At 66.3% G+C, this 27,751-nt stretch overlaps 8 protein-coding genes across 8 annotated transcripts; 5 read left to right on the top strand and 3 right to left on the bottom strand.

Moving 5' to 3' along the window:
* Positions 1–2,958: 2,958 nt before the first annotated feature.
* EMIHUDRAFT_231484 (hypothetical protein) lies at positions 2,959–4,145 on the bottom strand (the record flags this gene model as incomplete). Its single annotated transcript, XM_005784068.1, has 4 exons — positions 2,959–3,088; positions 3,349–3,497; positions 3,733–3,892; positions 4,084–4,145. The coding sequence occupies 4 exons, from the start codon at positions 4,143–4,145 to the stop codon at positions 2,959–2,961; spliced, it is 501 nt and encodes a 166-aa protein (XP_005784125.1).
* A 4,482-nt stretch (positions 4,146–8,627) lies between these two features.
* Positions 8,628–9,501, top strand: EMIHUDRAFT_44784 (bifunctional phosphoribosylaminoimidazolecarboxamide formyltransferase; the record flags this gene model as incomplete). Its single annotated transcript, XM_005784069.1, has 4 exons — positions 8,628–8,742; positions 8,840–8,940; positions 9,212–9,353; positions 9,407–9,501. Coding segments are annotated over 4 exons (453 nt in total), but the record flags the coding sequence as incomplete, so codon positions are not given.
* Positions 9,502–12,253: 2,752 nt separating this feature from the next.
* EMIHUDRAFT_231488 (hypothetical protein) lies at positions 12,254–13,348 on the top strand (the record flags this gene model as incomplete). Its single annotated transcript, XM_005784070.1, has 3 exons — positions 12,254–12,564; positions 12,817–13,023; positions 13,336–13,348. 3 exons carry the CDS (start codon positions 12,254–12,256, stop codon positions 13,346–13,348), a joined length of 531 nt encoding a protein of 176 aa, XP_005784127.1.
* Positions 13,349–13,680: 332 nt separating this feature from the next.
* Positions 13,681–14,098, bottom strand: EMIHUDRAFT_231489 (hypothetical protein; the record flags this gene model as incomplete). The annotated part of the gene is made up of 3 exons (XM_005784071.1): positions 13,681–13,754; positions 13,837–13,918; positions 13,982–14,098. The coding sequence occupies 3 exons, from the start codon at positions 14,096–14,098 to the stop codon at positions 13,681–13,683; spliced, it is 273 nt and encodes a 90-aa protein (XP_005784128.1).
* A 2,097-nt stretch (positions 14,099–16,195) lies between these two features.
* On the top strand, positions 16,196–17,174 carry EMIHUDRAFT_468125 (procollagen-lysine, 2-oxoglutarate 5-dioxygenase; the record flags this gene model as incomplete). The annotated part of the gene is made up of 2 exons (XM_005784072.1): positions 16,196–16,852; positions 16,942–17,174. 2 exons carry the CDS (start codon positions 16,196–16,198, stop codon positions 17,080–17,082), a joined length of 798 nt encoding a protein of 265 aa, XP_005784129.1. The 3' UTR covers positions 17,083–17,174.
* An 841-nt stretch (positions 17,175–18,015) lies between these two features.
* On the bottom strand, positions 18,016–19,767 carry GDA5 (putative glutathione dehydrogenase; the record flags this gene model as incomplete). Its single annotated transcript, XM_005784073.1, has 4 exons — positions 18,016–18,174; positions 18,420–18,708; positions 19,328–19,620; positions 19,714–19,767. 4 exons carry the CDS (start codon positions 19,765–19,767, stop codon positions 18,016–18,018), a joined length of 795 nt encoding a protein of 264 aa, XP_005784130.1.
* Positions 19,768–20,433: 666 nt separating this feature from the next.
* On the top strand, positions 20,434–22,158 carry EMIHUDRAFT_231492 (hypothetical protein; the record flags this gene model as incomplete). Its single annotated transcript, XM_005784074.1, has 6 exons — positions 20,434–20,554; positions 20,644–20,834; positions 20,947–21,108; positions 21,184–21,291; positions 21,451–21,559; positions 21,614–22,158. 6 exons carry the CDS (start codon positions 20,434–20,436, stop codon positions 22,156–22,158), a joined length of 1,236 nt encoding a protein of 411 aa, XP_005784131.1.
* A 1,667-nt stretch (positions 22,159–23,825) lies between these two features.
* Positions 23,826–25,858, top strand: EMIHUDRAFT_231494 (hypothetical protein; the record flags this gene model as incomplete). Its single annotated transcript, XM_005784075.1, has 5 exons — positions 23,826–23,839; positions 24,323–24,656; positions 25,052–25,491; positions 25,558–25,623; positions 25,693–25,858. The coding sequence occupies 5 exons, from the start codon at positions 23,826–23,828 to the stop codon at positions 25,856–25,858; spliced, it is 1,020 nt and encodes a 339-aa protein (XP_005784132.1).
* Positions 25,859–27,751: the final 1,893 nt, after the last annotated feature.

The following is a 27,751-nucleotide window of genomic DNA, read 5'->3' on the forward strand; positions in this document are numbered from 1 at the left end:
CCCGCCTCTCCGGCGTCATTAAACAGCGCAATGCGGCCGTCATCCCAGCCCACCCAATCACCTCGTGGGCCGCCGTCGAACGCCCTCCGTCCGCTCGCTCCTGCTGCACCCTCGCCGCCGCCCGCCCCGCCGCCACCGCCCGCCCCCCCGCCGCCGCCCGCCGCCGCCGCCTCTCCATTCTCCGGGGCCTGCTTCGGCGCAGCCGCCTCCGCCTCCGCCTCCGCGTCCGCCGCCGCCTCCGCCGCCGCCGCCGCCTCCGCCGCCTCGCCCTCTGCTTGGTCTGCCTCAGAGCGGCGGCTGGACTGGGACTGGGGCCCGGACGCTGGCGGAGGCGGCGCGGGTGGTGGGTCGAGCAGCTTCCAGATCGTCGGCTCTTCGGCGGCGATCTCGAGCCCCTCCACCGCCACCAGCCCGTCCTCCACATACTCCACGAGGTGCGAGCCCGCGGGAGGCTGCCCGAGGTCGCCGCCGCCAACGCCGCCGCCAACACCGCCGCCGTAGTAGCGTCGGACGAGCGCCTCGCAGAAACGCCCGTCCCCTTCCCACCAGACGGCGACGCGCCGGCCGACGAGCTCTCCACCTCGCACCGACGGCAGGGTGGCGGGCGTAACGCCTGCAGGAGAGTTCCGAGAAGCGTCCTCGGAAGGGTGCGGGGAGCGGGCTGCCGGCAGCTGCTTGCTGGTGCGGTCCCTTCCACACAAAGGCGCGCGAGGCGAGAGTGGCATCGTCCGCCTGCCAGGGGAGACTTCTCGAGATGAGCCGAGAGAGTCTCCGAGAGTCGCCAGATACTCGCCTGCCAGAGGAGAAGTCTCGGAGAAGTCTCGGAGGTGTCTCAGAAGTGTCTCAGAAGTGTCTCGGAGGTGTCTCGGAGGTGTCTCGGAGGTGTCTCGGAGGTGTCTCGGAGGTGTCTCGGAGGTGTCTCGGAGGTGTCTCGGAGGTGTCTCGGAGGTGTCTCGGAGGTGTCTCGGAGGTGTCTCGGAGGTGTCTCGGAGGTGTCTCGGAGGTGTCTCGGAGGTGTCTCGGAGGTGTCTCGGAGGTGTCTCGGAAAGAGTCGCCCGCCTGCCACGGCGCCATCGCCCACGGCGCCCCTTCCCTCTCGTCCACCTGCCGCGATAAATTAAAGTTAATTAAAGCGAATTAACGTTGATTAAAGGTACTTCCCTCTCGTCCACCTGCAGCGAGTTGAGGACGAGAAGGCGCAGCGTGGCCTGCAGGGGTGGCGGTAGCAGTGGTGAAGCAGGTCGCCGCGAGGACAACGGCAGAGAGAGAGAGAGGGAGGGAGTGGGAGGGAGGGAGGGAGGGAGGGAGGGAGGGAGGGAGGGAGGGAGGGAGGGAGGGAGGGAGGGAGGGAGGGAAAGAGGGAGGGAGGGAGGGAGGGAGGGAGGGAGGGAGAGGGGGAGGGAGGGGGAGGGAGTGAGAGAGGGAGAGGGAGAGCGAGAGCGAGAGCGAGAGAGAGAGAGAGGGAGAGAGAGAGAGAGAGAGAGAGAGAGAGAGAGAGAGAGAGAGAGAGGGAGAGAGAGAGAGAGAGAGAGAGAGAGAGAGGGAGGGAGAGCGAGAGCGAGAGCGAGAGCGAGAGCGAGAGAGAGAGAGAGAGAGAGAGAGAGAGAGAGAGAGAGAGAGCGAGAGCGAGAGCGAGAGACGAGAGAGAGAGAGAGAGAGAGAGAGAGAGAGAGAGAGAGAGAGAGAGAGGCAAGAGCCTGCAGGTCGCCGCGTGCTCCCCCCTCCACCGGCCTCGCACCGCTCGCGAGGCTCCGGCGCACGCGCCCCGAGCGGAGCAGACCAGTCAGCGCGTACCGCACTGAAGAGACCTGTTCACGCGCGCAGCTGTGAAGAGACGCCGTTCACGGCCCCGTCAGCGCGCACCGCAGCGGCGAGACCGGCAGCGGCGGCGGCGGAGCCTCGTGCCCCGCCGACCCGTTCGCGGCGGGCCGCTCTCCGACAATCGCGGTGCAGAGCCCAACCAAGTCGACCGACTTGCGGCCGGCGGCGGCGGCGCCCTCGACGCGGTGGCCGGCAGCCGCGCGGGCCGCCGCCTCCTCCTCGCGCCGGACCGCAGCCAGCACCTACAGCCGTCGACCGTCCCGGGTACGTTCCAGCGCCGCCCGCAGACACTGGGCTGTGCTGTTTCTCCACGCCCTCTCCCTCTCTCTCTCTCCCTCTCTCTTGGCGGCATGCGCGCCTGGTCCGCGGCGGCGCGGCCGCCCCCGATACCCCACGCGCCGTTGGCCGCCTCCGCATAGTTGACGGTGCCGGCGGACGCCCGGCGAGGCCGATCACCCGTGAGGGTCCACCGCGCCCGCTTTGCGCCCGGAGGGTCGCCGTCGTCGCTGTCGTCGTCCAAACACGCCTCGACTGGCACCGGCTCGGGCTCCGGCTCGCGCAAGCCAATCTTGCGCTCGAAGTCGATGATCGAGTGGATCTTCTTGCCGTTGCGCGGATCGTGCAGGCAGAAGTCGCCGCGGTTCCGGTCGGAGTGACCGCCGACGCGCAGTGTGTAGGTGATCCGCCACCCGTGGACCGTCGTGTCGGAGTTGAAGCTCTGCTTCTTGACCCGGTTGACCGCCGCCTTGATCTCCTCGGCCTGCTCGAGCGTGAGGCCTCCGTAAGCCATTGCGGAGCGCCAGAGGGCCGAGCCAGGCTGATAAGCGGCAGAAGCCTGAGAGCAGGCTGCCTTGGCCACAAGCGCAGAGAGAGGGTTCGGGTGCCGGGAAGGTATGGACCCGTGCGGCTTTGTGCCTCGCCGTCCTCGCAGGAGTCGCTTAGGCGGCTCCCGTGGTGTACCTGTGTTAGTGCCAGTGCGCGGTAACGTTTCGCCCTCTCAAGAATATTTCGCGGAGCGAAGCGTGGCTGACGTTTCATGGAGAAGCGGCTCGAGGGCCCAACTTCAGAATCGTGCTTTTTTGGTTAGGGACCAAAGCGCGAAGGACCACTTTTGGGTTAGGGACCGCGGGCGACAGGTTAGGGACCGATCGCCGCCGCATACGCCGGCGGACGGCCACCATCGGTGTTTTTGGCTTCGCCACCGTTCAAAGCGTGCGCAATGCGCTCGCCGACATCAAGCGAGCACGCCTGTCCGACGAGCGGCTTGCTGTGTGGACGCCTTCTTGTGGCTCTCGTCGAGAGCGTTTTGCGACCCGGCGGGTGGGAGAATATGTGTCGTCTGATGTGTCACTGTTTACGTCACATCGGTCTTGATAATAAGCACGGTCGATCCGTCGAAGCGATACACTCGTTCCTATCACGTTGGACGGCTGGCACGGGAGCTCTGTGCCAGCAACAGGAACCGAGCCGTACGGCAAGAAGAGCTCGATGGGGAGCGAGAACCGTCAGAGGAGCTTCAAGGGTAACCTGAAGTCCTCCGTGACGCGCTCAATCGCTCCCAAGCGGGTGGCTCTCGAAAACCGTCGATATCTTCCGGAAAGACTGCTCTTGCCGAGCAGCCGATATGCCCAGACGGAGGCGCAGAAAGGCTGCGAGTACTCAACGAGTTCCGCGACCTACGCAGTCAAACCTGGGGGGAACTGACCGCACCATGGCGGACTTCCGAAACCTCCGTGAGCACCTCTGACGGTTCTCGCTCCCCATCGAGCTCTTCTTGCCGTACGGCGGTCTTCCTGATGCGTGCCGGCACAGAGCTCTGTGCAAGCCGTCCAACGTGATCGTGACGAGTGTATCGCTTTGACGTATCGACCGTACTTGTTATCAAGACCGATGTGACGTACACAGTGACACATCAGACGACACATGCTCTCCCACCCGCCGGGCCGCAAAACGCTCTCGACGAGAGCCACAAGAAGCCGTCCGCACAGCAAGCCGCTCGGTCGAACACGTTGCTCGCTCGATGCCGGCGAGCGCATTGCGCACGAGGTAGACGGTGGCGTAGCTAACATCACTGACGAAGACCGTCCGCTGGCGTGAGCGGCGGCGATCGGTCCCTAACCTGCGGTCCTTCACCGCAATCGGTCCTTCGCGCTCGTCCAAACCCAAAAAAGCACGATTCTGAAGTTGGGCCCTCGGCTCTACCCCCCAGGTACGGAGGGCCGTGCAGCCGTTGTGCGAGACTTGAGTATGGCTCGGGTGCACCCCGACCCAACAGGAACGGCTCCGGCTCCCAAATCGCCCGAATTGATGCCGGCGGGATCCATTCCTGCGATTCGCTCGCCTCAACTCCACCGCGAGGCGGTGGACTTGAAGTACCATGTGGAGACCGCCATTCATAAAGTGAAACCGCCATTACGAGACCTTTCCGACGAGACGCGGAATCTCCACGACACTCTCGTCGCAACAGAGCAACTCCTTTTCAGAACCTCCGGTCTGCGGGCTCGACACGAGCTGGCGCAGAAGCACTTCACGATGCGATTTCTTCTCCTTGCGATACCGGCCATGGTTCTCAGTACCGCGGTGCCAGTCATCGAGGCGCTCCTGCCTGGCGAAGTCCCTGTTCTGATCACGACGATCTGTGTTGCAGTCCTCGTGAACTTAAACACCATGCTGGGGTACCAGTCGAGAAAGGACGCGCACGCACGGACTGCCGAGAACCTCGACCGCATGTTTCAAGAGATCTCGACACAACAGGCCGGGACGGTCGTGCTTGCCAGAAAGGCGGAGCGCATGATGAACACCAAGAGCAACGCGGAAAGCGCCAATAAAGAGTCGGAAAGTGAGCTGCGAGAAGTCGAAGACGAGGAAGGAGCACTTCGGAATCGGCTGATGGGCTTTTTCGGAGAAATTGAGAAGAGGATAAGCGGGGATAAGGATAAGAAGTTTTGCGAAGAGCAGCTAACGCCTCAATTCGTGGCAATGCAGCTGTTCAATGACGAAAGTGCGCTCCACGCGAATTTGCCGGCGAATGTCGATGCAAAGAAAGTTGCTGAGGAATGGCTGGACGTAGTTCGAAGGGTTGCAGCAATGAAGAAAGACTTGGATGCGTCCAAGGAAGAGGAGTCGTTGCGACGCAAGGAGCAGCCAGATGAAGATCTGACCCTGGCAGCCAGACAGCTCGGCGATGCCTTGGAAACTCTCGCCTCGCGGCTCACCGAGATTATCCAGTGCTCAACTTCACCTCCCTCGTGGATTTCAGCGAAGTTCGAATTGAACATCTCTTCTGAAATTCTCTTTGATAAAGTGCAGACGGCGTTTGAAGAGGAATTCAAGCTGGAGCTCGAACTCGCGAGGATGGAGGCGAAAAAAAAATCGCACGAGTTGCCATTGCATCGTGCCCACTAGGCCAACAAGACGCAGCAAACCAAAAAGGGGGCGATTTGCACGCATCCTCGTCGAAGGGGACCTCGATCTACAGCCTCCTGTCTGAGGCGTGCGTGGACACCTTCCCGTCGCTGCACGAGGAGATGTACCAGTTGTGCGACATGAGCAGACGCGGATACCCGAGCGGCGTGTACGACATTCGAATGTACCTGGGCTCGTTGCGGCAGACAAGCGCGATGAGAGGCTCGGGCCGGGCGCTTTCTCCGCCGAGTGGCGGTCTTGCCGCGGCCGCTGCGACGAGCTGCGGGGGAAGCTCCGGGCGGCGCAGCAGAACGCGGCGGCGAGCATCTTTGCGACGCTGAACGACGAAGGCCTGGGGATGGGGTCGGACGCGGGTGAGTCAAGGCCCCTCTACGTCGACATGCACGGATTGCACGTCGCCGAGGCGACGGCCAAGTTCGACGAGCTGATCGTGCCCGTGCTGCCTGCCCTCCGCCGCACCCGCTGCGTGGTCGTGACTGGCCGTGGGAGGCACAGCACGAGCGGTGAGGCCAAACTGCGCGAGGCACTGGTGCGGCACGCGCGCCACCGCGGGCTGAGGTGTGAAGTGATGCAGGGGAATGGAGGGGCGTTGGAGATCAGCCCGGCTGTGGAGTGAATATCGGTGAGAGGGTGGGGCGGGGGCCGCACTGCGCACACGCACAGTCGCCCCCGCCGCCCCGCTTTCGCGGATCGCGCGTGCCTCCGCCTCGCGGCGGACCCCCCCACGCTGCCCCACATCTCTTTCGTTCTATGAAAATCGATGTCGTTTGCCGCGGAAAATCTTAGCAAATCGATCGCCAGAGAGTCTCTCTGAGCTAGAGCGAGACTCGTGTCGCGCGCTCATGCGTCTTTGTTCGTGCACTCAAGCGTTCTCTCGCGGTCCCGGTCACGGCCCTGCGAGAGCAGCACCGAGCTCGAATAGCGCGCTCGTCGTCCCCGCCCGCTCGCCCGCCCGCGCCAGTGCGCGCCACACGCTCTGCGTCTCGCGGGACGGGCAGCCGCGCTCGCAGCCGCGATCTGGCGAGGCGCTCGTCCGGCACCTAGTGAGTAGCAAACGACTGAGCAGGCAAGCCACCGGGCTCCACGTCACTGAAGAATACGAATGGTCAGAGGCTAATTGTCGGAGGGTTCGTCGCCTGATCGGCTTCGCGGCGCTTCCGCGCGGCTGCGAGAAGCCGATCACGCGCCCCGTGCTGCGAGGACGGCCGGGCAAGCCTCGTCTGTGCAGCTCCTCCTCCACGGCGCCTGTTCACGGCAACGGGCTGTGAACGGCGCCTACTCGCGGCAGCTCGACGCCCCTCCCTCTGCAAGGGCACCAGCGGCGCGCTGCGGCCGGCCGACCATCGCGTAGACGGGGTTCCGGTCCTTGGCCGAGTTGGAGTCATACCTGCGGGGGCAGCAGAGACGGCGGCGAGGGCGGCGGAAGTCGGGGGAGGGGCGTAGAGGGCAGAGGGGGGGGGGGGGGGGAGAGCGGGCTCGATGGCAGCTGAGTGGCGGAGTCTAGGACGGGGTGGGAGCTCGGTGGCAGGCGTGGAGGGGAGGACGGAGAAGGGGCCACCGCAGCGGGGTCAGGTAGGCGACGTCGGGAAGCAGCTCACAGAGCGAGTGGAGATGGTCGCTGCCAAAGCAGCGCACTGACCGCTCGCCGCAAGGCTTCGGATGCACCTGCCGCCGCCAGTACCCTGATCAGCGCCACGGCAAGACAGCGAGGGGGAGGGCAGGGATAGCCGGGCCCAAGCGCCCAAAGTGTAGCCCCTCTCCCATCCTGTCGCTCCAGCTGTCGTTATTTTGTCTCTCGTCCGCCGCGCGCCTGCGCCGCCCGCCGCGCCACCGCCGCGAAAAAGGCGCCAAAGCGGCACCACGGCACCAGCTGCGCCGCATCGGCGACGCCGCGCCTGTTCTTCACCGCAGGGACGGGTGAGCTGACGCTGTTCGTGCCAGATGTGCTGCGCCGGCGACGCCGCGCCCGTCGAGCGTCTCAAACGGGACACGGAGCCGGCAACCGAGCGCCGCGGGGTGCGGCAACGGCAGCGCCTTGACTTCGAGGTCAGCGCGGAGGAGGAGGAGGCAGCTCCAACTCCGGATGTCTTCGGTCCGCCCTCGCTGCTCTCCCGGCTGAGCGTCCAGCTCGGAGGAGGAGGAGGAGGCAGCTCCTCCCTCGCCCAAGTGATGGGAGAGCGCCCACTGCAACGTATAGGCAATCGAGAGCATCTGGCTCGCGCGCAGCTGCGATGTCACGCGCACCGCCGCCGCGCGCAGCTCGTGGACAGCGCGTGCCCGTAGAGCGGCGCTATGCCGCTCGGACGCGACCACGTCGACCAACACGGTGCAGGCCCAGCCAGACCGCGCCTGGAGCGCGGAGCTGGCGATGAGGTGGAGGTGGTGGGTGGTGACGCATGGTGGCGGCGTGGCTGACGGACCGCCGGAAGCAGGACACGTGACCGCACGCTTCTCAACGCTCGCCACTGAGTGCTGCCGCTCTCGGCGCTTCTCCGCGAGTGCTGGCCGCCCGTGCGGAAGGCCTGGCCGCGCAGCACCACGAGGAGGTGAGCGGAGGCGCTGGAGCGGTTGGAGGGAAACGGGCCGCACGAAAAATCGCCGCCGGCGCGCTGGCCGTGGTCCCGCCACGCGTTTTCTATGTCGGCCTCGGCGACGGGGCACCGTGCCCTCCGAGCGGGGCGGGGTCTGCCGGGGTCTGCCTGTCGGGTTGCCCTATCCCACCAGGGGTTGACTGCTCTATTTATTTATCATAACTAGCTGCGGGGCTCGCTAAACGCTCGCCGAGCTCCATGCTGTGCAACACCACCTCGTCCTGAGCCTCGGCAGCGCGCTGCGCGGCGCGGCGCTCGCGCCGCTGCGGTGCCGAGAGCGGCATGATGGTTCGCCAGCTGAAGCTCGAGACTCCTCGGGTCCGCGAGTTCTGGGGGTCACGGGGATAAGCCGCGGACGACGCGAGGCCCTTATATCTTTAGAGAAATCGTTGGCCTTCAGTTCACGAAGTCCCCCCGTTGGGCCGACCCTCCGATTTTATGAGAAGAGAACAAAGGGAGTGATTCTTTGCTGTGAGAGGGAGTTGTTTTTGTTAAATTCCTTGAGCTAGCCTTCGATGTGACGCATCGCTCTCGGGCCCGCAGACATCCCGCACACCCGCCGCCCCCGCGCGCGCGCCCGGGAGAAAGGGGAGTGACAGTTTGGGATGGAGAGATTCGTGTCTTTGGGGGGGGGGGGGGGGGGGCGGGGCGTTTGATTCCCCAATGGTACCGCCCGGAACGGAAGCTCCGGGCCTTCGGTTTGCCCCTCCGCCGCACCCGAGCACGATGGGCGCGCCCACTCTCGCGTCTGTGGAAGGCTCCGTCACTGACCTGGTGCACGTGAAGCGTGCGCTTCTTTCCGTCTCGGACAAGACTGGCCTCGTCGAGCTCGCCAAATTCCTCCACGAGAAGGGCGTTGAGCTGCTCTCCACCGGCGGCACCGCCAAGACAATCCGGGAGGCGGGTGCGCCAGTGCCAGCCGAGAGAGAGGGAGGGAGGGAGGGAGGGAGAGGGCACGGCGCATGGCCGCCTCTCCATCTCCGCCCGCACCGCGCCTCCAGGCATGCCGGTCAAGGATGTGTCTGAGTACACTGGATTCCCCGAGATGCTCGACGGGCGCGTGAAGACGCTGCACCCCAAGGTGCATGGCGGCCTCCTTGGTGTCCGTGGCAACGCGGCGCACGAGGCGCGCCGCGCCCTGCGCCCTCAATCTCACGGCTCACGTGGAGCTGAAGAAACCCCGCCCTGCGGGTTTGCCCCCGTGCCAACGGCACCGGCACGCGTCAACGGAGTCAAATGTGGCGCGAGCCGGCGGATTTATCGCCAAAGAGGAAGGGCCCATTGTCTGATCCACGATCACCGCCCGGCACCACGATTATTCGCCCCCTCCACTGCTCCTACCGGCTGCCGCCGTGTGCACTCTCTCCGCGCAGGCGGCCATGGCGGAGCACGGCATCGGCAACATCGACCTGGTGATTGTCAACCTCTACGCCTTTGAGGCCACGGTGGCAAAGGGTTCCAACTTTGAGACGTGCATCGAAAACATTGACATTGGCGCGGGGCTGCCGTGGCGGGGTGTAGGGCGGCCGCGAAGCCAAGTTTTTAGCAGTGTGTGGTGGGCACGTTAGGCGGGCCCTCGATGCTGCGCTCGAGCGCGAAGAACCACAAGGCGGTGACGGTTTGCGTCGATCCGAGCCGCTACGGCGAGATCATCGCGGACATGAAGAAGTACGACGGCGCGACTTCGCACGCGCTCCGGCGCAGCTTCGCCGCCGCCGCCTTTGCCGCCTCCGCCAAGTACGAGTCCGCCATCTCCTCCTGGTTCGCCTCGCAGCCGGGACTGGAGGCCCCGGCCTGTGCAGCCTGACTGAGTTTTTTTGGGGGGGGGGGGTGGGGGGTTCTTTAAAGCAGACCATTCTTTGTCCTTTTCTAGTGTTTGTGAGTGAGCAGTGTGAGAGAGCGGAGACTAGCTGGAGTCTCAAGGCGACCCCCCGCGCCGGCGACCGGGTCGTGTCCAGGGCGCAGGGGACGCCGCGGCGCGGCACGCGCTGCCCAGTGACCGGGTGGGTCGGCCCCCGAAGAAGAAGAGCTCCTACCAGAGAAGGTTCTCGGAGGTGCATGGACGAACCCTGCCCAGCCCCCCTCCGTGTCGCGATGCAGCCCAGTGACTAGGGGCGGGCCCAGCCGGGCGGAGAAGATCATCTCGCGGTGCGTCGCACCGGCCGGTCCGGTTTTTCGGCTTGAGCGGGTCGTCGTGAGACGGCCGCAAGAGTGAACGGCACCGCGAACCCACAGTGGTGTGCCATAGAGCCGGCCGGCCGGCTCGCAGCCATGCCGCTGGTGCGCCACGCCCGCCTCCTGTCCGGTGGCTCCAACCACAGCCCGCCTCACCGTCCATGAAGCTTCTGGGTCCCGCCGGTGCCGTCGTCCGGAGGGTATCGGTGGGGCCATCATCGAAATCTCGGTGGCGGGGCATCATTGACTCCAGCGGCCCCTCACATCCCGGAGGGACGGCGGACGAGCCGGCCAGTGAGGGGGCGGATCGGTCCCATATAGGAGCGGGCCCAGCCGCGCGGAGAAGACCACCGAGCTCGAAACACGTCGCCGCGGCCGGCCGTTTCGCAAGCCTCGCTCTTAGACAGCGTCCGTCCTCACGCGCCACGCCCTGCCTGCGAACAGGCGACTACATCGTCAACGGCGACAAGGGCACGAAGTACTCGCGCAAGGCCAACTTCACGTGCCTCCTCGAGTAGAGTTCGAATCGACGTCTCGCGGTCTGTCACTCTGGGCCGGCGCGGGGGCCCCAGAGGGTGTCCATGCGGGGGGGAGATGGGGTCCCATGGCCCGCCGCAGGCGCCGATTTTTTCGCATTTTTTTCTTTTTTGGCGATTTTTTACCTTCTCCTGGGAAAGTTATTTAGGGACACCCCCCTACCGCCGCCCAGTACGTGCTCCGCAGCTGAGCCCACGCACCCCACAGCAGCTCAGGGACACAATGAGCTCGCATACGAGTGCTGGTACGCACAGCTCGACGCGTACTCGAATGCTGCCACTGTCATTCTAGCCGGCGAGCGGCGGCGTCACAGCGTCGACTCTCGCATCGCGATGAGACGCACTGCTTGCCCAGACGCGCGCCTTGGCGCGCTCCTGTGGTGCAGGAGGAAGGCCAGCGGTCGTGCTGCGCAGGCCCGGCCGTCTGGCTGAAGGGAGCAGCAGCTGGCGCTCAACAGCAGCGCTGGCGAGCAGCGCAGCCACACCACACTCCCGCCAAGCCACGTGTCATTTCCCGCCAAGATTTGGCGCCAAAATGGCACTTCAGTGTCCACCTAGCCACGTGGTCGCGGCCTGAAGCTCCAAGCTTCTGGGAGTGAGGTCCCACATCACAGGGCTCCATTTGGCTCAGTTGGAAGCACCGTCCAATCGTTCGCCGATATCCGAAACCGGGGTGTCCCTAAATACAGGCCTTGTCAGGTTCTCGCTCATCCACCCACCCTCCTCGACCTTCCCGACGATACCAGCGGGCCCGCCTCCACCTAGAAGACTGGTGCTGGGGGGTGGGTGTTCCCTGCTTCCGGCTACTGCATATACCTGAGCTAGGGCCTGAGAGGCCTCGCTGGAGCCGAGGCATAGCGGCGTGATTTCGGACCTCCACCACCCTCGTCATGTCCCGGGCTGTGTGGCCTCAACCCTAGCCGGCCCGCTGTTCCTAGGGTTGCGCGAGCTGTCCGAAGCTGTCACAGCTAGGGTTGCAAGACCTCAAAAGCCGGCCATCCACCACCCGAAAATGGCCGCCCTCCCCTCCAGAGCGCCGCCACAGCCGTCGTGCAAAACGGCCCAACCACCGACACGACCGCCACCGTCCGGCGGCAAGGCATACGCTCTGAGGCCGTAGAATGGGTACGGCTGCATCTAGCTCTTTGCGCGGGTCAAGTGTACCTGGTCTCCCCTTGATGGTCCTAGGCGGGCTTCTTCACAGGAGTCGATCTTGGAGAGGGGCAGTGCTCACTCTGCACTCTCTGGTCGGCCTGCTGTATCGACCCGTCGTGGCTTCACATCTACCTCGTGCCAGCGGCTCTCCTCGGCACCAGAGCGCTCCATCGAACGCCAGAGCCTGTCCTGGGGCGGGTCCCCACGCCCTTACAATCATACGCATAAAAAAACCCGGACTCAATCGATTGTACTGCGGTGGTGTGAGTGAATGCACCATGAGCAAAAACCTGACTTGGCCTGCGTTCAACGCGACCCGACAGGAGGGCACTCGGAGGGGTGGGGGCTGGGAGGGCTGGCCAAAAGCGAGGCGTAGGAGGGCTCGTGAGGGCTTGGGAGAGGTGGAGAGCTCGGAGGGGTCGGAGAGATAAAATCCCCGCAAGAGAGCCTATAGAGCGGTGCAGGCCGCACACAGGCCACATAGAGCCTCTGTCCACAGAGCGCACTCGCCGTACTGAGCCTAGCGCAGCGCGAACTCGCCGTCTGATGATGAGCCTAGCGCAGCGCGAACTCGCTCTGTTCGCTGCGCAACGCTCTGTTCGCTGCGCAACGCGAGCCGAGCTACCGGCTGGCCTGGGCGTGCAACTTCAGTCGGCCTCAGTGGCGCGTGTTCTCACCAGAACAGTGCCTCCGCGGCGCTGCGGCGGCGCCCGAAAGGCCGATCCGACCCGGCAGCCCCCCGGAGCGTGCATCCAAGCGTCCGCCACCGCCGGCTCAGCCCCGGCTCGACATGACTCTGGCCCGCGCGGGGTCGCCGACGGCGCCGAGTCGGCGCCAGAGGCACGCCCGGCGGCCGGATGGTCGCCTCGAGCGCTGAGCGGCTGCCGCCACGGTCACTTACGCTCGAGTTGCGCCAGGTGCGCCTCTCGGTGGCCCGGCGCGGCCGCACGTGCTCTCTGTAGATGTCTGCTCTCACTCGACGGCAGGCGTGCTCCGTGCTCTCGCCCGATTCTCTCCCTGCCGCCGGCCTCCGCCCCCGAGCGACCGCCGCCGCACACCGACTATTGCCGGTATGACTGCCTTCCCTCACTCAGCCGTCCGTTTGTCCTCAGCGCTCGCACGACCGACGTTCTTCCTCCTCTGCGGCCTCGCTCGGGCCCGCTCGTCGACACGCGCAACCAGCAGACGCCCGTGTCGGAGCTTCTGTGCCGGCTTGGAGCTTCCATCGCTGATGGGGGCACGCCCGGCCCGGCACTCTCGCACACCGTGGAGCGCGGCACCGCGCGCGCTCACGCCGCCCACCTTTGCTGCCTGCGCAGGTGCGGCTCTGTCCCGGCGGCTCACTCATCGAGCACCACGGCTGCGCGGCGGCTCACTCATCCGCACCACCGCGACCGGTGCGCCATCCCACATCACGCCTCTCGCCCACGTCCACCCGCACATACACTCTCTCACTCTGTCATGAGTAGTCTTCAATCGACACGGTCTCTTGGAGTAGTCACATCAGCACCGGCGCCGGCACAGCGCACCGCTACACTCGCCTCCGTTAGGTTGCAAACATCGCCCTCAACATCCGCTTGCGCCTCACACGTCCGGGGGCAGTGTCGCGCGAGCCACGGCTTAGCACCGAGGCCAGGCTCTTAGCTCTACGTGTGGGGGGGGGGGGGGGGGCGGGGGGGAAGGCCGCCTAAGTCAAAAAAAAAGCCCTAGCGTCCAAAGAGGCTAGTAACCCTTTCGAGGGGGGGCTCCCCGCCCGTCTTGTCCTGGCATATCAGAGAGGCGAATGGGACAGGGGTTGAAGGGGTACTTGGTGTACAGACTCAGAGTACACCCGGCCGTTTGAGGTTTGTCGCGTTTCTCTACAAAACTGTGTCCAAGCCGAAGGCCCGAAGCGCAGGTCCGAGCTCGACATGCGACCAACGTGGTCCCGCACACCAGTGCTCGTGCTCGCACGTGCGGCCGCCTCTCCTGCTCGACTACTCGTGCTCTGCCTCTGCGCGCTCGCTGCGTCCGTGCCACTTCTTCGCTGCCTCTCGCCGCTGCTCCTGTCCTTGACTGCGCCTCGGGTCGAGGCGCCAGCAGCAGCGTCAATGGAGTGGCTGGTCCACACTGCAGCAGCGCCGCGGGCGGACGCGAGAAGGAAAACGCGACCGTGCCGATGAGCGCGAGCAGAAGCAGCGGGAGCGCGGGGCAGCACGACGGGTCGGGCAAGACCTCGGCCCAGCGCCGCGCGTTGCCCGTGCCGCCGCCGCCGCCGCCATCGGCGTCGCCGACCACAGGCTCGTCGTCCGGCGCGGCATCGTCGTCGGCGGCAGGGGGTGGGGGGTCGGCGGGCACGTCCTCGTCGTAGCCGTCGTCATCGGGATCAGGAGTGACGTATCGCGCGGGCGACATGCCGGCGAGCTCGTCGACCGTCGAGTAGGTGCCTGCGACCGAGCACGGGGGTGCGTGATGCTCGGACCGACGCATGGGACCGGCTCTTCCGCGCGTCGAGAGCGGCGACGCTTTCGAGGCGCGCAGCAGAGGCCCGCGGTGTGCTTCCGAGCGCGTCCGCGGCCGCGACGCGGCAGCGGGAGGTGCCCCGCCCACCAAGGCAGCCGGCCCGGCCGCTGCGGGGCCGTCGCGGGGGCGCAGGCGGGCGGGGCGACCTCAGATTTCGCGGCTGGCAGCGGGCGCCGCCAGCCGGTTTCTCGCGATGTCCATCCCACGTCGACTCGCCTCCGCTGCCACCGCCGCCCCCTCGCCAGACACGCCGCCGCCCGCCCGCCTCCTCGACCTCCCCACGGACCTCCTCGAGCGCGCCCTCTCTCGCTGCGACCCCGCCGACATCGCTCGCGTCGCGGCCGTCTCGCTGCTCTTCCACTCGCTCGCGGAGCAGGGCATCCGCTTGTGGGCGCACGAGCGCGGCTTCGAGCTGCCGGCGCAGCCAGAGGGCGAGACCTGCGCTGTGCGGTGGCTGTGCTATTCTGCGCTGCTGTGCGAGTCCAACCCGCCGGCGAGGGCTGCGGCAGGAAAGCGGCACAGTGTCTTCATTGACGGCGAGGGGCGGCTCTCATTGTGCGGCAGTGAGGCAGGCTTTCCAGGGCTACTCGGGCACGGCGAGGGTGCGACGCGGCTCAACACGCCGACCCGCCTCCCGTCGAAGCTGGGCGGCGAGCGCGCCGCGAGCGTGTCGGCTGGTGTCGGCCATAGCCTCGCCCTGACCGCCGACGGCGCTGTCTGGAGCTGGGGCGATGGAGGCTTTGGCCAGCTGGGCCACGGCGACTCGCAGGACCAGCGGCAGCCCAAGAAGATCGATGCGTTGGCTGATCGGCGCGTCGTCGCTGCGTCTGCTGGAGCCGTGCACAGCCTCGCCATCACCGCCGACGGCTCCGTCTGGAGCTGGGGTGATGGAATCTTTGGCAAGGTGGGCCACGGCGACGAGCAGCGCCAGCTGCTGCCAAAGAAGATCGAGTTCTTGGCGGGGCGGCCCGTCGTCGCCGTGTCTGCTGGATCCCGCCACAGCCTCGCCCTCACCGCCGACGGCGCTGTCTGGAGCTGGGGCCATGGAGGGAACGGCCGGTTGGGCCACGGCGACGCGCAGGACCGGCTGCTGCCGAAGAAGGTCGAGGCCTTGGCTGACCAGCGCGTCGTCACCGTGGCGGCTGGAGATGCTCACAGCCTCGCCATCACCGCCGACGGCAGCGTCTGGAGCTGGGGCGATGGAGACTCTGGCCGGGTGGGCCACGGCGACGAGCAGGACCGGCTGCTGCCAAAGAAGATCGAGGCCTTTGCTGGCCAGCGCGTCGTCGCTGTGTCGGCTGGAATTGCCCACAGCCTCGCCATCACCGCCGACGAGGCCGTCTGGAGCTGGGGCGGCGGACTCTATGGCAAGTTGGGCCACGGCGACTCGCAGTACCAGCTGCTGCCGAAGAAGGTCGAGGCCTTTCCTGGCCATCACATCGTCGCTGTCTCGGCGGGAGTCCACCACAGCCTCGCCCTCACCGCCGACGGCGCTGTCTGGAGCTGGGGCCGTGGAGCCTCCGGCAGTCTGGGCCACGGCGAGGACCTGTTGAACCAGCTGCTGCCCAAGAAGGTCGAGGAGCAGGGAGGGTGAGCGCGAAGGTGCGCGAGGCGCGCCGGCGGGGGCAAGGCACATGCACATGCACATGCACATGTACAACACGTCGTCTCGGTCCTTTTGATCAAAAAACACCATTTTGGGTCGGGAGAAAAGGGAGAGGGGTGTTGTGTTCTCTAGCGTCTAGGCCCCTAGAGCGGCCGCACACTGGTCACTGCCTAGGTCACTGCTCTCGGTTACGGTACCCCCGCCCCTGCAAGCTGCATTCATCTAAAGTCCATCCCTGCTGCTGGGGGGGGGGGTCTGACCGAGGGAGTTTACTCATTAAATTCTTTTTTGCCAGTGCGCGCCAGTCCCGTGCCAGTGTCGTGTCGGGGTGCAAATTTCTTTTTCCACTCAAGCGAGAGAAGGTGGAAGTGGACATTTGCAGCATGCTGCTCGGCCTGCTCCTCTCGCTCTCGTCGGGCCTCGCTCTCACGCCGCGGCTCGCTCTGCGAGCGGCACGGCCTCCACGTTGCGCGCCTCCGGCGCTCGTCTCCGAACGGCACAACCAGGCCTACAAGGAGACGATCAAGCTCTTTGAGCCGCTTGCGCCTGATGCGCCGCTCCGCCGCGTGCCCCTGGCCTCGCACGTGCCGCACCCGGACGGCGACTGCCTCATCCACACCACCACCGAGCCGCTCCTCAGCGCGGCCGAGTGCGCTGCGATCGTGGCAGAGTCGGAGGAGTGGGCGGCGCGCGAGGGCGGCTGGACGTCGAGGCGGCACTTTAACCACCCGACAATTGACATCCCTCTCTCCGAGCTGCCCGCGACGCGCTGGTTCCTCAACACCGACGCGCTGCCCAAGCGGATCTACCCGATGCTCGGCGCCGCTTTCGAGGAGAGTTTGCCAAACTGGCGCGCGCTGCGGGTGGCGGACGCGTTCATAGTGAAATATGACGCGGCGGGAGGGCAGACGCACCTGAAGCCGCACCGCGACGGCTCGGTCGTCTCCTTCAACATCGCGCTCAACGAGCGGTGCGAGTACGAGGGCGGCGGCACCTGGTTCGACGGGCTCGGCGAGGCGCTGCCGATCGAGCGCGGCCACGTGCGTGCCGTGCCCTCTTCTCCCTACCATCGCCTTCCCCGCCAGGCTCTTCACACCTCTCTCTCCAGCGCGCCCCTTATCCATTTTAGGTGTGCTGCCACGCGAGCGGGGTGCTGCACGGGGGCCACCCGATCACGAGCGGGGTGAGGTACATCCTCGTCGCCTTTGTGATACTCGAGGGCTACCAGAACTGGGCGATGCGGTTCATGAAGTCCGTCTGGGACTACTGAGTCTGCTACTGAGTCTGCCCATTCCCTCGTGCGGTAGCCGCGGTGACCGGTGTTGAGTCTTGTGCGTATGGGGTGTAAATATGCGACATTTTTCGGCGGAGAGTTCTCAAGAGAGCCCCGCAAGCCGCTACGCGCTAGCCGCGCATGCGCGGGGGCGGCGGCATGTCCATGTGTGTGATCATGCGACTCTCTCCTACGAGGCCACGACTCTCCGAGATCTTCCCCGCAGAGAGACACCCGACCTACAACTCCCAACGACAGGCCGAGTCGGACAAAATGAAATGCACCAAAAGTTGTGATTCCTTGGAGCCCAGTGCGCGATGCCGGGCTGGCTCTGACCTCGCTGCGCTGTTCCTCGGTCCTCACATGGCTACGTCTGGTCCCTGTTACGAGGCTGCCGCGGCCGCCGCCGCGGCCTTTGCGCCGACGCCCTCGATCACACCGTTGAGGTGGGCTCGCAGCTGGCGCGCCGCCGGGTAGCTCATGTCTCTCGGCACCGAGATGCGGTCGCGCAGGTAGCCGAGGCTCGCGGCAGCGGCGCGTGGCTCGATGCCGCCAGACAGCGTGTCGGGCGAGAGCGCCGCCGCGCCCGCGTCGCCCTCGCCGTCGAGCAGGGCGTGCGTTGTGTGCCTCAGCAGCGCATCCACGACCGGCAGCGCCTCCTCGGCGGGCGCGGCGTTCGGGTCGGACAGCTCCGCCGCCACGGGCGGAAAGCCTGCTCGTCACCTCTCCCGGCAGTGAAAAGCGGCCGAGGGGGGGAGCACAGCGGCTGCGAGGCGGGAGGCACGCCGGGGGCGCTCAGGCCGCGCGCAGCGAAGCGGCCGATCGCCTCGTGGTTGTGGAGGAGCCGCTCCGCCGCCTCGCGCCGCGCCTAAACAGAGGACGATCGCGCCCAAGAGACGGTGTGCCCCGTGGAGGAGGTGTTCGCGCCGCCTACTCGCTCCGCGCCGCGTCGGCGCCGGCGCCGAGCCCCTGCAGCGGCTGCAGCAGCGAGCCGTCGTCTTCCGGCAGCGGCAGCGACCAGCTCCCGTCCGAGCCGTCGATTTCCGCGGCGAAGTCCTCCGCCTCCGGCACCGACTGGCAGCGCCCGATCTGAGGCGCCGTCCGCGCGATGGTGAGAGACCGGCGAGGGAGACCGGCGAGGGCGGTGCCGAGGTGCGTGGTGGTGGCGCGCGTGTGTGACGGGGGCGTGGTGGTGGTCTGCGGGAGACGACCGCGGCGTGTGTGTGGTGGCGCCTGCGGCGGCAGGTCGTGGACGTGCGTGTAAAAGTCGGACTGGACGTGCCGGTACGAGGGGCGCCTGTTCACAGCTGCAGGTGTGAAGAGACGCCGCTCACAGCCTTAAGGCGCCTGCCGCTCGAGGAGGCGCACGACTCCATCGCGAGGAACCACTGCTCGAGGCGGGGCCAGCCGTCATTGCGCCGCAGCGTCAGCGCCTTGTAGTAGGGGAGCGACGCGGCCATCCGCTCCAGAAAGGGCGCAAACATGCAGTCGACTAGCGAGAGATCCGCGCCGAGGAAGTACGGTCCGCCGCTTGCGGCGAGCTCGCCGTCCACGCGGCGGAGGAGCGCCTCGAAGTTGGCCCTCTGTGCGCCCTCGGACGCGGAGGAGGTGAGCCAGCGGAACCTACTCGGCCACAGAGGGAGTCCTCCTTGACGCATTTTTGCATGGAGAGGAGGGATGGGAGGAGGGGGAGCCAGGCAGAGAAGAGCTCGGCTAATCTCGGCTAATCTCGGCTAATCTCGGCTAATCGCGGGACCAGGCAGAGAAGAGCTCGCGCTCGAGGCTGAGCAGCGGGCGGACGCGCGGGTCGCCCTGCGGCAGCAGCGGCCTGTGCGAGCAGCAGCTGCTCGTGTCAAAAGAGAGGCGTGGGCCCTAGAGACGAGGCGTGTGGGAGTGCCGGCAGCGTTCCTGTCAGGGAAGGCCTCCTCGACCGCCATGATGATGTCGTTCGACTCGCGGATCACCTGCCGGTCCGCGGAGTCCGTTTACTGTTGTGTGCGAGCGGTGCGGGGATCTTGGGAGGTGACTGTGGGGTGTCTGGGAAGTGGAGGGGCCTCGCCTGCCCGTCAAGCTTTGCGACGTGGGAGGTGACTGTGGGGTGTCTGGGAAGTGGAGGGCCTCGCCTGCCCGTCAAGCTTTGCGACGTGGGAGGTGACTGTGGGGTGTCTGGGAAGTGGAGGGCCTCGCCTGCCCGTCAAGCTTTGCGACGGGGATCCCTCCCGACGGCTGGATCGCCCAGAACCAGGCCGGCTTGTCACCGTAGCAGTTCATGTTGACCTTCTTCACCTCATACGGCACCCGCTTCTCCTCCAGCACGAGCCACACCTTCTCGCAGTACGGACACCACGCAGCGGTGTCGCGGAAGAGCGTCAGCCTCGGCGCCTCGCCGTCCGGAAGGTCAAACAGCCGCTGCGACGCGAGCGAGCAGGCGCGTGCGGCACGGCCGGACTCAAGGTCCTGCCGGAAGGCGCGCTCGTCGTCCGTCGAGGCCGTGTCGAGCTTTGCGGCCAGCGCCTCCCACGACGGCGCAGCGTCCTCAAGGCGCTCGGCTGACACAGCCCCGCCGCCGCCATTGCCGCCGCCGCCGCCCATAAGGGTTCGAATCATGTTGTTGAGCTGCATTCGGACGGGTGGAGCTCGCAGCGGCGTCCGGATCGTGAGGAGGGTGGTCGCGAAGAGCATGCAGTCCTGGGTGTGAGCAGTGCAAACGCGATTTTTTTCTGAGCTACCCTGTACCCGTTTCGACTGAAAGTTTGAACCACACGCACAGCGCGAGGCCTTGCGCCCCATGCGGTACGTTCTGGGTCGGTTCAGCACGGAAAAGAATTTTTCCCATGTCGTGTCCGTTAGAGAGCGCCCCCAGAGCTATAGGGCTCTCTGGAACTGGGGCGCGATATGATAGTAGGAGAGGGCGCAGCGGTGTGGCAGCGCTGGTAATTTCCGTACGAGCTGTGTGAAGAAGAAATAGTACGTCCCAATTGTGGAACCTGCCCACCACTCTGGTGGGATGTGGTTTGACCGCGCCGACACGCGACAGAGATCAGAGTGCTCTCAGTGGACAGGAGATACCGCGCCCTCGCTCTCCCCCGCGACGACCGGGGGTGCAGGGATCTACAATGCTGTCTTAAAGCCCGACAGGTTCGGCACCGGGCAACGCCTCGGTATACAAAGTGCGCCTGCGGGCGGACCCCCACAGATCACAGCTCACAGATCACAAAAAACACCCAAAAGGTACGTCCCAATGCAACTCATTATAATTGCGACGCCGACGGGAGGGTGCAGCACTTCGCGACTTCACCCACCAGTGTCGCCTGCTCGTGACGAGTCTACTCTTGGTCTGCGTGCACGATGCGCGTCCTCCTGGCCTCCCTGTTTGCGGGCTGCAGCGCGACCGAGTGGGCGATCGTTAACCTCATCCGACATGGAGAGCGGACAGACGACAAGGCCAACCCACACCTTGCTCCTGACGGTGCCCACAGCTGCCCTCCACACCACTCGTCGTCAAGCCACCGCCCCATCCTCAACCGTGCAGAGGTGACACCCTTGCTCGTTGCGCAGGCCACACTCGGGCCCAATACATTGCCAAGTGCGCCTCCAAAGTCACGCCATCGCTCGCCTTTCCCCTGGGGCCGCCGACACACCTCCTTTCGAGCCTGCGAATCGGGCCGCACGGAGAGCCAAAGTCGGTGCGGCCGTACGAAACGATCGAGCCGCTCGCAAAAAAGCTGGGCCTGCACCTTGGCAACAACGTGACGACTGCCTCCTCGCCCTTGCTCCCCACGCGGTCGCTGGCCAGGCTAGCACCCCAGCATAGTAGCCTGGTCCGATGGTGACGGTCGTCCGACACGTCCGCGTCCGCAGGTGCACATGGCCGACACCGAGCGGTTTGTGCAATACATCTTTGGCTTGCCCGCGGGTGCGACGGCCATGATCTCGTGGCAGCACTGGTGGATCACCTGGCTGCTGAAGACGCTCTACCCAAACGCGCCCGCCTTCCCCAACTACTGCCCCTACTCGCAATGGGTCGGCCCTGCAGCGGTGCACACGCTGTAAGCGCCGCTACCTTTGCCTGAGCCCTGCCTGAGCTCTCCACTGTAGGTCGACCTGCCAGAGTACACGCACGGCAGGTGCTACGACATCATGTTCCAGCTCCTGCTCAAGCGGCCCTCGTCCGACCACCACTGGCACGCCACCGCCTTCTCGATGGTGCGATCTGTCCCCTACCGAGCGCCATCGCGAACCACATCGCCCAATCGGCCGCCCCTCTGAGATTGGCCTCTGCTCACCGGCCGGCAGCCGCGTCGAGAACCTCGTCCTCCCTCTCCCTCTCAACATACGTGTACATGCCTTGTCCTGGCCCAACAGATGCAGATGGGCTTTGCGGGCAAGAATGACTCGGAGTGCGCCTCATCTCTGGAGCCGTGGTCCAATCCGTCGGCGTGGCACCAGGCCCGCTGCCCAAACATGCCAACACGTGAGCTCCCCTGGCGAGGCGACCGCCTTTCCGCCTCGCCACAGGTGCGTGCAGAGCCGGGCGCCATCCCTCTCCCAAAGACGCACTTTGACCCCGCGCTGAGCAAGTGCGAGTCTTGGTGCACTCCTGACGTGCACATGCCCGGCAAGTCGCCCTCGCACTGCTACGCCAGCTCGTGCCACCAGTGCGACTGGTGCAAAGGGCAGCCCGGCTCAAACGTGACCAACTCGCCATACTACAACCCGAAGTCGCCAGACGATGCGCCGGTGAAGGGGCCCGAGCCAAGCGTGCTCGAGCACCCTCTCCTCCTAGCCATGACGCTGCAAGACGAGGATTTCGAGGGGGGTGCACCACCCGTCGGCGCCCCGACGCTCAGCGCGGTACCCTCGCCTTTGGACGCGACGCCCGAGCCCGCGCCCGGGCGCTCCCTGCTCCTCTACGCACTCGCCTCGGTCGGTGCAGCGGCGCTTGCCGCGGCGGTGGGCTTGCTGGTGGCCCCCACGCGTGCCGTCAAGGCGCTCTCCGGACCGCTGTTTGCCGTCACCGAGGGCCACGACGGGGAGGGAGGACGGGAGAGCACGCCCTACGTCGCCGCTTGAAGGTTTTCCTGCGTGCACACGGGAGACAGAAGGGCGGCGATTTTGGACCTGGTTCGATCGCGTGACACGCTCGCGGAACTGACACTCCCTCGCGGAACTGACACACCGGAACCGCGTCGGTGAGGGGGGCGATTGCACGAGTTGCCGCGAGAGGTGAAGCGGTAGCTGGTGGCTAAGCAGTAGAGCTGAGCTAGCGTACGGCTCATACGGCTTTAGCCTCGCTGGTAGCAATGCCAATGGGGTACACCTACACAAGGAGACTGGACATCTGGAGTGTGGAGAGGGAAAAGAGTGCGGGGTGTTATGTGGTTTTAAATCGAGACTGCAGAGAGGAGCGGGTGACTGCACACGACAGCGCTCAAAAAAGATCATCCAGCGGACACCGGCGTTTCAGAGAAGGGCAGCGCTGTGGCATGTCCGCGCCATCGCCATCGGTGCCACTGCCTCCCACGCGTTCGAAGAGGGGTCGTACCGCTCGACGGAGCTGAGGTAGTCGTCGCCGTCTTCGCCGCCAACAGCGTACAGCTTGCCGTCGAGCACAGCAACAGTGAGATGAGCCCGCGCTGTCGCCATCGGCGCCACCACCTCCCACGCGTCCAGCGCCGGGTCGTACCGCTCGACCGAGCTGAGGTAGCCGTCGTCGTTGTAGCCGCCCGCAACGTACAGCTTGCCTTCGAGCACCGCAACGCCAGAAGCACTCCGAGCAGACTCCATCGGCGCCACCGCCTCCCACGCGTTCGTCGTAGCGTCGTATCGCTCGACCGAGCTCAGGCTGGCAAACAAATCGTTGTCATTAGGCCCGTACCCGCCAACTGCGTACAGCTTGCCGTCGAGCACCGCCACGCCAACCATGTCCCGCATCGTCGCCATCGGTGCCACCAATTCCCACGCATCCTGCGCTGGGTCGTATCGCTCCACCGAGCTGAGGCCGTAGCTGTTGTCGCCGCCCACCGCATACAGCTTGCCGTCGAGCACCGCCATTCCGTGCCCGATCCTCCCGATGTCATCTGGGTCCTCCCCTTGGTTGTGGCTCGGGCCTGCCAATGGTGCAGCAGCCTCCCACGCGTTCGTCGCTGGATCGTACCGCTCGACCAAGTTGAGGCTGAGGCCCTCGGGACTTTCGCCACCCACAGTGTATAGCTTGCCGTCGAGCACCGCCATGCCGAACTCCTTTCGTGCCGTCAGCATCGGCGCCAGGTCCTCCTCCGCCCACGCATTTGAGGCAGGGTCGTGCCGCACCATCGAAGTGAGGTAATCGCCGTCGGCGCCGATGCCGCCAACCACCAGCAGGCGCGGTTCCGCACGGCGCCTCGCCAGCGTCTCCTTCCAGCCGCGGCGCCACGCGCGGCATGCCCCCTTGACGGCGTGCTCCGTGGTCGGCAGCTGGGCGAGGATGTGCGGGGCGAGGTCCGGCGAGAGGAGGACCTCGGAGAGGATCCACTCGGGCTGCTCCACGAGCCGAGCGGCGCGCTCCTCCGCCACGCGCAGCGCGGCGGCGCTCGCGCCCGCCTGCGCCTCGATGATGTCGCAAAGCTGCTCTGGCGAGAGGCCCGAGACGCGGGCGCCGATGCGGTGGGAGGCCATGAGCGGAGGGAGGAGGGAGAGGTGGCGAGTCTCGTATTCTTGGACGCAAAAAGAAAACGTATTTTCTTTCTTTTAGCGCTTGAATGGCTGCTGGCTGGTTCAAAGCGGCACTTTGCTCGCGTCGGCGCCGCCGAGCGCTGCACAGAGTGCACATTCACTGACCACCAACGACAGGTGTGCGACTACGCGCTCGTCTACGCGGAGAGGAGAAGAAAGAACGACGGCGAAGCGCCGTACTCGGTCTCCTTCACCGCGACGCAGAACGGCGACTGTCATCGTCCAGCTTCACCCGCACTCCCAGCTCGAGCGCGCTGTCCGCCACGAGCGGCAGGCGCAGGCCACGGAGCCGCCTGCGAGCGCGAGCCCTGCGGCGCCGCCAGCCCCTGCCGCCGCGCCGCCAGCCGCGGAGCCGGCGTCCAAGACGTACGCCGCCGCAGCCGCATCGCAGCCGCAGGGTGCCACCGCGGGTGGCCAGCCCGCCGCGCCTGCGGGCCCGACCGCCGCCGCGCGCGTGCCGCCGCCGCCCAGCGGCGGCGGAGTGCGCGGCTGCTCCTTCACTGTCCCTAACTAACCCGGGCAGGAAGCGTGGGCAGCAGCAGCGCGGCAAGGGCCGCGGTGCCAGGGGCCGTGCCGATGCTGGACCCCGTCTCGTTGACAAGAACGCGCTGTCCGCGCGCGGCAGCGGGCCCTCGCGCCAGTCGCGCTCGCCGTCGCCCGACTCTCCGCCCGCCAAGCGGGCCGCCTCCGCTGACTCGTCCGGCTATGAAACCGATACGCCGGACGAGGTGCAGCAGGAGGCGGTCCGCAGGGTATGCGGCGCGCTCGGCATGAGGACGCAGTTCGACGCGGCGGTGGCGGCGGGCGAGCTTCTCGAGCTGCTCGAGAGCTTGCCGCGAGGGGCGGTCGAGGCCTCTGTCCGACAGATGCGGGGTTACAACCGCACGGGCGAGTGGCCGGAGCCCATTCTCGCTAGCCCTGCCCCGCAGCGCGGCCGCTCGCCAAGCCCCCAGATGAGTGGTCAGATGGATAGTGCCCGAGAGCGAGGGGTCCGGGGGGGAGCACAAATAGGACGCCCAGCCCTGCCTGCCCTCGTGCCGCCGAGTGTGTATCCTATGCGAGAGAGATCCCCTGTGCCCTGTGCCCAGCCCTCCGCGCGGCGATGCGCCCTCCCCTCGCTTTTGCAAAATCCTGCAAAGGCGAAGTCCTTTTCTTTTCCCACGCTACTTTCTTCAATCGCCTGCCCGCTCGGCGCAGCCCTGTCGCGACGTCGAGCTGAGCACTTTACTCCGCCTCACCACCACACGAACAGCACGTTTACATGGCTCCGATAACCATCCTCGCCGTCCTCGCCGGCTGCAGCCTCGTGGGTTCGTTCTCTCTCATCGGCTGCCCGCACACACTCGCCGTCCGCGCCACCCGCGGTCGGCGACTGCGGCCGACGCCGCTGCGCGCGCTCGTGATGCGTCAGCTATACCCCGTGGGCGCGCCGCTCACCACTGGGAACCTCGCCGTCTCCTCCGTGCACACGCTCTACTACGAGCTGCACGGCAAGGCGGACGGCGTTCCGGCGCTCTTTCTGCACGGCGGCCCTGGCGCCGGCTGCACGCGGCGGCACGCCGGGTTCTTCGACCCGACCCACTACCGGGTCGTCCTCTTCGACCAGCGCGGGTGCGGCAAGTCGACGCCTCGTGGCTCCTTGGAGGGCAACGACACGCCCAGCCTGGTCGCCGATTGCGAGGCGCTGCGCAGGTGTTTTGCAGCGAGTTTGGCCCGGCCCACAGCTCTCCCCTTCGAGTCGCCTCTGTTCGGGTGCAGGCACCTCGGCATCGAAACGTGGGACCTCGTCCTCGGCGGGTCGTGGGGCGTCACCCTCGCCCTGGCGTATGCAGCCAGGCACCCCATTTAATTTCATTTCATTCGCCCTCTGTGAGCGCCGTGAGGAGACAGCAGGAGGCTGGCGGAGGCAAGAGAGCCTGGCGATAGGCACCCGACCAAGGTGAGCGCCCTGGTGCTGCGCGCCGTCTGCCTGATGCGCACCAAGGAGGTGCTCTGGCTCTTTGGCGACCGCGGCATCGGGCGGCTCCTCCCCGGCGGCCTCCACGCCTCCTCCGGATGACTTGAAGTCACGATGCTTGGCTGTGAATGAACCAGGCGGCTCCTCCCCGACGGCCTCCACGCCTCCTCCGGAGGACTTGAAGTAACGATGCTTGGCTGTGAATGAACCAGGCGGCTCATCCCCGACGGCTTCCACGCCTACTCCTCCGCTTGCGACACAGAGCGCACGCAGCAGCAGCAGCAGCAGCAGCAGCAGCAGCAGCAGCAGCAGCAGCAGCAGCAGCAGCAGCAGCAGCAGCAGCAGCAGCAGCCGCCGCCGCCGCCGCCGCCGCCAAACGACGACGGCGACGAGGGCCGGTTCTTGCGGTGGTACGCGTCGGCGCTGCGCGAGGAGCTTGGCAAGGAGGCCATGTAATCTCCCCACATCTCCCCACATCTCCCCGCATCTCCCCATATCTCACACGAGGAGCTTGGCAAGGAGGCCATGTAATCTCCCCACATCTCCCCACATCTCCCCGCATCTCCCCATATCTCACACGAGGAGCTTGGCAAGGAGGCCATGTAATCTCCCCACATCTCCCCACATCTCCCCGCATCTCCCCATATCTCACACGAGGAGCTTGGCAAGGAGGCCATGTAGTGGGACAGTCGTTAGCACTCGTCGAGCAGCTCGCCACTCGCCCTCGCAGAGAGCCACTCCACCGAGCGCTCCCCCTAGCAGACCCCTGCTGCCGCGTGACACCGAGCAGGCCCCTGCTGGCCGTGTCAAGCGCGTGCACTCGCCTCCTCCTCCCCCGAGCCCTCCCACCGCTCTCTTGCCCACCGCTGTCTTGCTTCTCACCCGCACGGCCTTGCTCAGCTGGTCTTTCTGCCTCAGAGTGCCATGGGGCGGGCGGCGTCCGAGCCCTCACACCGCTCTCTCGCCTCTGGCGTCAGGACGCCATGGCCCGGGCGGCGGCTGCGTGGTCGAAGTGGGAGATGTCTGTGTTGAGCCGCTCGTCGCAGTTGCCGCCGAACAGGCTGCGCGACTTGCTCGACGGTGACCTCTGCGAGCTGCCGGCAGGTCTCTCTCCCTCTCCGTCTGTCTGTCTGTCTGTCTCTCCCCCCCTCCCTCCCTCCCTCCCTCCCCCCCCCCCTTCTCTCCCTCCCTCCCTCCCCCCCCCCCCTTCTCTCTCTCTCTCTCTCTCTCTCTCTCTCTCTCTCTCTCTCTCTCTCTCTCTCCCTCTCCCTCTCTCTCCCTCTCTCTCCTCCCTCTCTCTCCTCTCACTCACTCACTCACTCACTCACTCACTCACTCGCTCACTCACTCACTCACTCACTCACTCACTCACTCACTCACTCACCAGCCGCTCTTCACGCCCCCCGTTCATTCACAGCTCCCTTCTCTCTGCCCGCACAGACGACCAGCCGTCCGACCTCCGCGCCACGTGGGCCTGGTCTCCCTCGTCGGCGCGGTGGGAGTGCGGCGGCGTGGAGCTACCCGAGGCGAGCCAACAGGAGAGGAGAAGGAGAGAGCAGAGGAGGGGAGGGGAGGGAAGGGGAGGAGGGGAGGGGAGGGGAGGGGGGAGAGGAGAGGAGAGGGGAGAGGAGAGGAGAGGAGAGGAGTGAAGAGGCTAGAGTCGCCTCCTCGGTGCCACATCCCATCCCCCCTCCGACGTCCCCATCCTCCTGCGCCCGAGGCGGCAGTGCGCACCGCTCTGAGCGAGGACGGCTTCAGCGCGCACATCGCGTGCGCGCTCAGCCAGCAGTCGGCGCTGCCGATGCCCCCCCGCGCGGGCGTGGGCGGCGCCGTCGAGAGGGCGCGCCAGTTCTACCAGCGAGCCATCGAGGCAGCGCGTGGGCGCGCGCCGGGGCGGCGTGTTGCGAGTGCTCCTCCCTTCACCTGGCGGAGCCCCCGTTGACTGCAGGCGCACGTGCCGGGCGGCGCGTCGGAGGACGGCCTGACGCCGCTCTC

This window comes from Emiliania huxleyi (assembly GCF_000372725.1).
Source record: "Emiliania huxleyi CCMP1516 chromosome Unknown EMIHUscaffold_173, whole genome shotgun sequence".
NCBI classification, from domain to species: domain Eukaryota; phylum Haptophyta; order Isochrysidales; family Noelaerhabdaceae; genus Emiliania; species Emiliania huxleyi.